Consider the following 10365-nt stretch of genomic DNA (forward strand, 5'->3'; position numbering starts at 1 on the left):
TGCATTTCATCAGCCAATTTGTTGCCCAGTCACCCAGTTTTGTGAGATCCTTTTGTAGCTCTTTGCAGTCTGCTTGGGACTTAACTATCCTGAGCAGTTTTGTAACATCTGCAAATTTTGCCACCTCACTGTTTACCCCTTTTTCCAGATCATTTATGAACATGCTGAATTGGACTGAGCCCAGTACAGACCCCTGGGAGACACCACTATTTACCTCTCTCCATTCTGAAAACTGATCATTTATTCCTACCCTTTGTTTCCTAACTTTTAACCAGTTACCAATCCATGAATGGGCCTTCCCTCTTATCTTAACAAACTGTGGTTACTGCTGACATGAGCAGCACTGAACCAGTAATTCAGCAGTGAAGTCTCCAGGTCAATTTCCAGTCCCAGAGTCAACTGGTTCCGGGACTAGTGTATTGCTGATAGAATACTGGCTTCGTGCACTGCCATCTAGTGGAAGCAGAGTTCATGGCCATGCAATGAGCTTACCCTACTGCTTCTCTGGGGTTGATAGGCTAAAAGATGCTTCACCTGATGATCGGAACATATGGGCCAGCAGATAACAGAAATGATGGTCAGATTTCAAAACATTCCTCCCTCTGCCCGCCTCAGATACCAGTTGGTGCCTACAACAGCATTGGCCTCTCTTGTGTGTTAACAACAGTGACTTTAACTAGGAATGGAAATACCGTTTTAAAAGTTTACTGTTTAAACAATGTAAAATATTTCGTTTAAACGGTTAACCGATTAAAGGGCCGGCCGGCTGGCTGGCATGGCTGGTGCTGTGGCTGCTCCGGCTGGCGTGGCTATGGCTGCTGTGGCTGGGGCCACTCTGGCTGGAGCGGGGCTGCTGGGGTCGGTGGGCCGGCCGGCGTGGGGCTGCTGGGGCCAGCCAGCTGGCCAACCTGGGGGTTAATGGTTAAGGCAGGTTAACCAGTAAGACTAATGCTTACCAGTTAACATTTTACATCCCTAACTTTAACACTGAATTCTTCCAGCCCCCAGTTCCAAAAGGACTCTGGGGACCTGGACGAAAATCAAACAGTCTTGTCACCACAAGCCACATCTCCCCAGCGCCTGCTCAGAGAGTGATAGAGCTGGCAAGGTGCTCCCCACCATGCCAGGCGCTGAACCTGCTGCCGCTGCGCACTCCCAAACCTGCTGGCCACGGAGTTGAGCAAGGACCTCCTTGCCACACCAAATGCCCTGTCACTGCATTGCCCCGGGCCCCTGCTGCCTAGGGGGAGTGAGGGGCTGAGTGAGGGGCTTCCCCTCGCCCTGCTGTCAGAGGTGGGCACTTAGCCAACCAGCCGTTACCCAGGCTTTGGGACTACATCTGAATGGGTGCTCATTTGACTATGCAGATGTGGAAAATGGTGGGACACTTCCTGGCCAGCAGGAGCTGGGAGTGCTGCAGCAGCTGAGCCACGGGTGGTCTGAGAGCCTGAGGCGTGGTGTCCTCAGCCAGGGAGGTGGGAGCTCCTCACTCCTCAGGCAGCAGTAGGAGCACTGCAGAAGCTACACGCTCAGCTTCTCCTGGGCTGGGAGAAGCTTGTTTCCTGGACCAGTGCGGGGCCTACCTCCATTTTATGGGTAGGGAAACTGAGGCACAGAAAGGTCCCTGAGGTGCCCTGCTGCCCTCGCTGTCCAATGCACCATGGCCTTGTCCCCTCCCCCCTTTTCAGGAAGGAGAGCGCTATTGTGCCTGGCCCTTGTGCAGTGAGCATAAAGAGGGCTGGGGTGGGCCTTTCCCCCTCTGTGCACCCACACAGGAGCTAGGCACCACCTGGCCCCTCGCATCGTTCCTGAGGCACACAGGGAACCTGAGCCCAGATCAGAACCCTGCAGTTCCCAGCCCCTTTGCTCTGTGTACAGCTGTAGTGCCCCTATGCCCTGTTGTGCGCTGCCCCAGGGAGTTTACAATCTAATTAAAGAGGGGACCTGTAACGGGATAGGATTTTACAAAGGCTAATAATGCACATCTGATTTGGAGGCTGGGAACCGTTGTTTTTTATAGATCAGTATCAATGGGCTTTGTCCTCTCACAGTTCGGTCCATCACACTTCACTGCCTCACCTCGGAATAATCAGCTTTGCTGTGCACTTTATTGGAGAGTCTCTATTTAACAGGCCCAAGTTCTTAGGCATAAATTATCACTTCCGCCATTTTGAGCTCTTGCTTCTTGTTTTCACTCAGCACCCCTCCCACCGGCAGGCCACACTGAGCTTTGCCTTCCCAGGCAGCCTGCTCGTTCCTCTGGTCTTTTCCAGCCACAATGGTTTTGTGAAAAATCCTAAAGAAAAGAAAAAGTTAGTGAGAAGAGAAAAACTCTGCCTCACTACTCTGGGCAAGGGGCCTGCCCTGTCAGGGGAAGGCAGAGGATCACTGTGCTGTTCATACACGGGTCTGGTTTGTCATTGAATTACACTTTAAGCTTTACATTTCGAACAGTCCTTTTGCTCGTTTGCTGAGTATGGGTATCACTAGTGAACAGAGAGGGCAGGGAAAGGGCCAGGAGGGAACATCTTTCAGCAGATAAGGGTCCAGCTCCCCAACACTGCTGAATGGAAGAAGACACTGTTGCTGAGGTTGGGTGAAACCTTGTTGCAGCTGGTGGGTAGAACTGCTGCCTTTCACTCAGGGCTTGTCTTCACGTACAGCACCACAGCACCGTGCAGCTGCGTCACTGTAGCACTTTCAGTGAAGACGCTATTACGCCAATGGGAGAGCTTCTCCCATCGGCACAGTCAATCCACCTCCCCAAGAGGTAGTAGCTACGTTGATGGGAGAAGCTCTGCCGTCGACATAGTGCTGTCTACACAGGGGTTAGGCCAGTATAACTACGTCGCTCGGGGGAATGGATTTCACATCCCTGAGCGACACAGTTATACTGATATAGGTCTGTAGCTTCTCCCATCAACGTAGCTCCCACCTCTCGGGGAGGTGGATTCCTGGCTGGAAAGAAGCTTGGAACTGTCTTTGGCTGTGTTCAGGGAAACAGGACTTTGTACATTCTTTGTAAGTAAACAAGATTGCACCAAAGACATACCTGGCTCTAGCCAGAGGAACAACCTGCAGGACTGCAAAACTTGGCTAATTGCTCAAGTCAAAAAGGGGTCACACTATTCTCTTGAATTGCTCCACTAAACTCAACTCTGCCAAATCCCTAATATGCTCATCAACACTTCATGATGCTTGTGTTTCCCAGCACTTGTGAATAGCACACATCCAGACAACACTAGGTGAGATGCAGGAGTGTGCTAGAGAGGGGTATCTCAAAAGTACCAATGTAGCATTTTGGATCAGATTGCCACTGAAAATATAAATCTACACCGTAGCCGTAGCACCACCTTAACTCTTCCCCTTGTGCATATGCATTATGAGAAAAATCTTTAATTACATAACCCCGGCTAGTTTGTCCACCAGACCCTGGCTTCATTAAGTGCACAAGTTGGATGTTGTGCAGAGGATGACGCAGGGATATGTAGTGAGTCTGGGTGGGGTGAAGTGGGGAGGGAAGATTCTCTGTTGTCCTGCCTTGTGTGTAGCTACTAACTCCAGTGCAAAGTGGGTGTACAATACCCCCAGATCAGAAGGAAAGTACTGTACACCCACTTTGTGCTGGTGGAGGTGACTCCACAGGCACAGGGGAATGGAGAACGAGGCCCAAATTCAGTTTGTAATTGGCTAGTTCTTGTTTAGACGGTGTAGAAGCCACCGAACACGTTATAAGCCTCCATGGTGCTCTGTACAGAGCCAAATCTGGCGCGTTACAGGTAGAATGCCTGCAAGGGATAGTCCTGATGCCATCCAGTCGTCGTGTTTTAAATCTCCTGGGGTGTGTTTTCACTGGTTCCAAGTCAAAGATGATTCTCCCAGGGAAGCTGGTAGGCATTGGAACAGATGACCATACCGCCTTAGAGAGCACTGGGTGCCATTTCAGGGAACGGGACCTGTTTAGTTAGGAAGTAGAGCTCTTTGTTTGACTTGAATTTGTACCATTTGATGGTTTTGATCATGCTGAGATGTTTCATCTCAATGGTGTCAAACTTCTTTTCAATCTTGACAGTGATAGGCCAGGTTTCAGTCCCCTAGCGCAGAACACTGACCACTGAGCATTATATATCCTCATACCTATCAAGGTGTTCGGTTTGAGAAAGACATTTTTGACGAGACTCCCCCATTACTGACTTCGCTTGTGCAGTGTGGGCTTCAGGTTCTTTCTCAATGCCCCTCACGTTATCAACAACAGAGCTGAGGTAGGTGAAATCACTGGCAATATCGACTGGGTGGCTGCCCACTAAGATGCTAGAGGCCACAGCCCAGCGTGTTCCAGATCAGTGACCAGAAGAATTTTGGGTTTATCCAAATTAGTTTTCAGGCCAATTTTTGCAATTTGCAATTCCCCTGATTCTAACTGAAAGAACGGAGCCCTTAGCGGACACAGTGGGCAGCATGTACAGTAGATGAGACAGGCAATGTATGGTAACATTATCAAAAGCACCAAAGTTCTACTGAAAGTAATTTGGCCATAGCCTAGGGGTCATGTCAGGGAATGGCTAGAGCTTGCTGTGCTCCTGCTATCCCAGCTAGCATTCAGTCTCTTGGGAACTATTGCCAGCTGGTAAGATCAGCGCAGACCCAGAAATGCCCTGAGTGTCAAAGCGCCATAGCTCACTGCACCTTCCCTCCACATCAGAACTTGGCACAGCAGATAATCTGAGTCTGTGCTGTAAAGCATAAGCATGAGGGGGCAGAGTTAAGAGTGTACATACAAGACTAACTTTCCCTGATTCTTCAGTGCTGCATTTTGCAGCCTCACAATTCTTTTAACATAGTTTTTTGAATGGAATATACTTCAATATTAGACACACACATTGCAGGTTGTAAACCACAGTCGTGTTCAAGTGTTCTAACAGTTACATTCTTTTCAGTCAGATGTTGCGATAGGTTCAGTGAGTCTCACTTTTTCGTCTCATAAATGCCCTATGAGAAGTGCATCGTAAGTACTGTAACGAGTTGGTTCCATTAAGCACCTATCACAGAGTATGGAGGTGAGGTTGGGAAATGCTCACAGGGGAGCCCTAGTGATGATGAAATCTTTGTTCTATTTCCGTTGCTGCTGGGCTTACGTTATCTGCAGGTGATTTCTGGTGTCTAGTTATTTTATTCAAAGTATTTCTAAGGATTTGCCCAGGGTGTTCAGAGCTTGGCACACAGGCTCTTTTGGGCAGTGTAAGTATAAATCTGAACAAATAAAAGAGGAAGACGCAATTTTTTCTTTACACACAATCACGAGGTTAAAGCTGCATTAGCTCAGAACCTGCCTCCTACAAAAGTATGCCTACAGCTTGTTATTTGGTCTTCACTTCCCAATATTTCCTTTTAGCAGAAGTTCTTTTTGAGGCAGCTTTTTAGTCACATTCCATTCTCAATACAGATTGTTACAAAACTGTCTGACTGCAGTTCAGGCATTACTTTCACACTGCAGCAAATGTTCTTCACTGCAAATGTTTAACATTATGAGAGAGACAAGGTAGGTGAGGTCATATCTTTTATTGGCTCAACCTTGTCTCTCTCATATACTGGGATCCATATGGCTATAACACTGCATTTAACACAATGTCATTTTGAGAATTACTGACTGAACTGAAATTGAATCATTTCCAGCTTTGCATCTTTAACTGAAATACCATGTGACAGAGTAAAAGAACATTTTAATGAAACGGATAGATAAATGGTATGTCTAAGGTTGTGAAAAGAAGTATCGTCTTGTATTACTTGAGAACCTGTACGGAATCATGTAATTAAAGAATGTATTATAAATGCATGCGCACAATGGGAGAGAGTTTAAGAGTACTTTTCTTCTTATTATTTGTTTTATGGCGGCGCTTAGACACTCCAACCAAGATACCATGGGGCTGGACACCATCTAGATGCACAATGAGAGACATGCCCTGCTCAAAGCTAGGAAATGCAAGCTATGGCTGCATTAATCTGGATTCACTCCTGCTAGCACACAGAAGTATAACCTGCACCTCCCTGCCCCAGGGAGCTCTCTATATGCTAGTGGGCATTCACCCCACGGGAAGGCAGGGTTCACACAGAGCTTTAGTCTCCAAAAGGAACTCTATAGGTGCCCTGGCAATGGAGGCTGCTGGAGTGCTGGGGGGTGGGGGAAATGCTGAATTATTGTACCCCCGTCCCTGCCTAGCCAGAGCTGCCCACTCTTTGAGCTGTGCTACCTGATGCAGCCGCCTGCCCCAGCAGACGGGAGGTGACAGACACTTCCCACTACATTCAGTTCACCTGAGGCCCAGAAACAATGCAGGAAATTTGAAGAACACCAAGGAAAAGGAGCTGGGGTCTCAAGGACTGACTTACAAACAGTGTAGGCTGAATAGCAATGAAAGAAGGAACATGACAAGTGTCTGAAAGATGTAAACACTAAGGAGACAGATTGCAAAGATAAATTGAATCTGACTAGCAAGAGAAATGAGACTTTTTACACTGGTGATTGCAGTCTTGACGGAAGTCTCACTGATTGGGACCTTTAAAATTAGCTTGGACAACACGCTTGAAAATGCATTATAAGAACAACCCTGCCCTACTGGGGCTGGAGCAGAATAAGGCTTTTCCATCTTTAACTTCTATAGTTCTGCAGGATGCATGTATTGAGGGAATGCTCTGACTTTTGGGGGCACTGAACAAAATCTTTAATGTTATTCCACTGAACGTTTGCATGTGTTAACATAACTATTTTGAATTGGTACAAACCTGAATTAGGTCTGGGTCATTTCTCTTTGGAAGCGTAGCTCTATTTTCCTCATACGCGATACTTTGTTCCAGGTAGGGAAGGGGGATTTCTTGAGAACATTTGCATTGGCTCCTATTCCCCAGGCAAGGATCAATTGTAAACCCTCTCTCTATGCTCAAGTAACTCTCGGGTTCTTTCTGCTTTGACTTGAAGCAGTTATAATAGTCACTTGATGTGCCTAGTTTTTGGGTAGCAGCAGGCTGGCAGGATGGGTAACAGTTGGGGTGATATATGGAATACTCTGGTAAGGTTTTCTCTCTCCCACCATCCTCAGAAGGTGTTGCAGCATACATGCCATGTGCACAAATTTGCTGCATAGCGGCAGCATCCATATCGCTTCTGATATTCCTGCTTTCACCCATTTCCATTCGCTTCCCTTCTTTTAGGAGTTCATTTGTCACCGTCTTTGCTGGAACACTGTTCTCAAAGTAAGACTGTGTGTTAGTGAACTGCCCTCTTGTGGCTTCTTGCTTGCGTATGTTTTCCAAAGATGAATGAGTTGGGAACACAGATTGGTTACTGTACCAGTATGCTTCATTCGTGTTATCTGGTATTTCTCTATGGCTGCACTCCCTTGCTGGCTCGGGTTTGCAGGGTTCCATACCAGTAGCATGGCTGCTTATGGTTTTCTTAGTAACTGACTGGAAAATATCTCCAGTAGGGAAGAGTCCATGTTGTGGCATCTGTCCACATCTGCAAAACATGAGTTTCTTCAGGATGGAGTCTCCAGAAGGAACTGAGGCAGACTCAGAATCCAATTTCTCCAAGGGTACATTATTATTGGCCTGAAACATACTCCTCTGCTCTGGTGGCTGCACAAAATTACTGATATTCCCAGTATAAGGAGAATCCAAGGTGTTCAAATTGTCTTCAGGATGAAATGTCCCATCTGCGAGACTCTGACTTGCTCTTTCATCTTGCAGACATGGGGCAGTCAGACTCCTCCTCTCAGCTGGTAAAGGTTGGCTCAAAAGACCTTCCTCTTTTATTTCTGGATCATCTGCAGTGTAAGAGAGCTCCCCTTTACATGGTGACCTCTCATGTTTCTTTTGTGCCCCCGGCCACCCAAAACAAAAGTTCAGAATGCTCTGCATCTTCAAATCCTTTTTTCTTTTGGCAGGAGAGATGTATTGGGTCTCCTCAGTACTGTCTCTATCACTTAGCAGAGACTGTGCAGAAAGTCTATGTGTTACACCACCTCTTTTGGATGGTTTTCTGTTAATGCTCAGGGATTTCTCAATGCCAGAATATCTCCGCTTTGGATATAGGTTGACACTCAAGTTAGATAAAGGACTGCAATGACACTTAACAGCTTCTGATAAGGGCACGTTATTCAATTTACCTGTTTCTGTTTCTTTCACAATTTTGTAGTGACCAGATTTTTGCTTAAAAGGTTCAATATCCAAAGTCTTTGTGTTGTCAAGGTTGGAAGAGATGTAGGGTTTGTTTATAAATCTTAGATCTCTTTGAGCTTCTTTGGGTTTGGTAGACACAATAGGATGTCTTATGGATCTGCAGACTTTTAATTGATGTTTCTGCTCTTCAAAGGGCTCTTTAATGGATATCCCTTTTCTGTAGGGAAATTTTTGAACACTATAAGAGGTAGAAGGCCAAACTGTATCTTGTGTATCTTCAGAGGACACAAAGAACTGCTTGGCAGATGGGGGTTTAAATATAGAAGATGCTTGTTCTATCTGAGCTCCGGGAATGTCAGAATCAGATGAATCTGTCTGCGTTTCCAGCGGCTGATTGATTTCAGGACCTGGGACTTGTTGGAGTCCTACCTGCCCAGGAAACGGAATAGCTTGCTTTTGAGTGTCAGTATCTAAGTGCGCAGGATTTGGAACTATAGAAATACACAACTTGTTAAAATATTGGTTAAGCTCAGGTTCTTTAAGTTTGAAAGCTAAGACAGGTCTACTTGCGTCGCCTCTGACTTTCCTAACCTTTGAAGAACTACTATATTTTGTTTCAGTTCCTGCTAATGAAACAGATGGAACTGAGTAACCTGCTTCCAATGCTAGAGATATAACAAAAGTTGATGAACTAATGGGTAAACACCAATGCTTGGAGGTCTGTGGTTTGACAGGTTTATCAGTCACTGCTTCCAACGGACAATGTAAATGTCCATTCACCAGTTGACCAGAAGATAAATCTTGACTGGCAATACTTTCAGTGTTATGAAACACAGCAACTTTCTTCTTGTCTAGTTTTCTGTTTCCCTCTTCCTTTAACAGTGACTGTTTTGAACATTCACAAACAATACATTCACCAGGGTCTTCCCCTCTACAAGTGAAAGAAGCCTGCACAGCTTTATTGCACTTTGAGGTTGGAGGAGAATCAGCTGACAGGTGCTTTTGATGTAGCTTATTAACTATGTAAGCTTTCTTAATTGTGAAAAAGGCTGGCTCCTGTATTGGGTGCTCAGTACTGAAGAGCTGGGAGGGTTCACTTTTGGAAAGTAAATCTTTTCGAGATGATAAGGCAGACCTTGACTGAAGCACTCTTGCTGAACAACTTGCAGATGGGTGATCAATTGTCTGATTTCTGTTAAATGTAGAAGGTGGTATGGATTTTGGTACCTTTTCTTTTTGGCTGCTCCTAGAATGTTGTGATTTTTTCCCTTGTAGTAAAAGATAGTCCCTGCCGTTATTTTTTCTGTTGGTCTGATTGTTTCCTGAGACCAGAAGAGCTTCTGTCAAGTCATTGGTTCTTTTGCTTCTTTCCCTCTCTTCTCCCAGTGAATGGCACTGATCCTTTATATCAATGTAAGTATGAAGATCACTTTCACTGTCAGAACCAGTTAAATCTAGAGAGGAAACACTTAGAAGTTATTTTCAACTAAAAATGATTCTTTACAATAGAACACTTACAAAATATATCACAAGGAATCATCATCGTTTACAATACTAACTAATGGCAAGATATGTTACTATAAAGCAGCGGTTCTCAAACTGTGGGTCGGGACCCCAAAGTGGGTCGGGAACCCCTTTTAATAGGGTCACCAGAGCTGGCTTAGACTTGATGGGGTCCAAGACCACAGCCCAAGCCCTACTGCTCGGGGCCAAAGCCCAAGGATTTCAGCCCTGGGTGGCGGGGCTCAGGTTACTGTCCCCCTGCCTGGGGCTGAAGCCCTTTGGCTTCGGCTTTGCTCCCCTCTCCCCCCCCCACCCCGGGGCAGTGCGGCATGGGCTTTGGCCCCCTTCACCTGGGGCGGCAGGGCTCAGGCTTCGGTCCCTCCTCCAGGGGTCACGTAGTAATTTTTGTTGTCAGAAGGGGGTCGTGGTGCAATGAAGTTTGAGAATCCTTGCTATAAAGTATCCGCAACAAATTCACCAGAGAGAAACAGATTCATATTCATTTCTTTAATAATTCACTATTTATTCTTCAAACTAAAACACTCCTGAAAGTTTGGACAAGGTTCTATAGCCTTTCATTTTACCTTTGCAGCTACAATGACTATGTGAAAAGCTTGCTTCCCAGGAACAAGAATAAAAATCAGATTCATTTGCAACGTCACACCATGCTGAGTTCTTGCTGGACAT

The 10365-nt window shown here is 46.0% G+C and overlaps 1 protein-coding gene across 1 annotated transcript; it reads right to left on the reverse strand.

Moving 5' to 3' along the window:
* Positions 1-8374: 8374 nt before the first annotated feature.
* Positions 8375-10365, reverse strand: LOC140897179 (uncharacterized). Its single transcript, XM_073309577.1, has 3 exons — positions 10263-10365; positions 8605-9629; positions 8375-8392 (listed from the first exon to the last, which is right to left on the reverse strand). Exons 1-3 carry the CDS (start codon positions 10363-10365, stop codon positions 8375-8377), a joined length of 1146 nt encoding a protein of 381 aa, XP_073165678.1.

Source organism: Lepidochelys kempii, chromosome 13 (assembly GCF_965140265.1).
Source record: "Lepidochelys kempii isolate rLepKem1 chromosome 13, rLepKem1.hap2, whole genome shotgun sequence".
NCBI classification, from domain to species: Eukaryota; Metazoa; Chordata; order Testudines; family Cheloniidae; genus Lepidochelys; species Lepidochelys kempii.

What these genes read in the sequence shown, in the direction of transcription:
- LOC140897179 (XM_073309577.1), bottom strand. Translation starts at nt 10,365, where the DNA reads ATGTCCAGCAAGAACTCAGCATGGTGTGACGTTGCAAATGAATCTGAT. An exon ending in TAGTCATTGTAGCTGCAAAG is followed by an intron (nt 9,630 to 10,262) that starts GTAAAATGAAAG and finishes TTTCCTCTCTAG; the next exon opens with ATTTAACTGGTTCTGACAGT.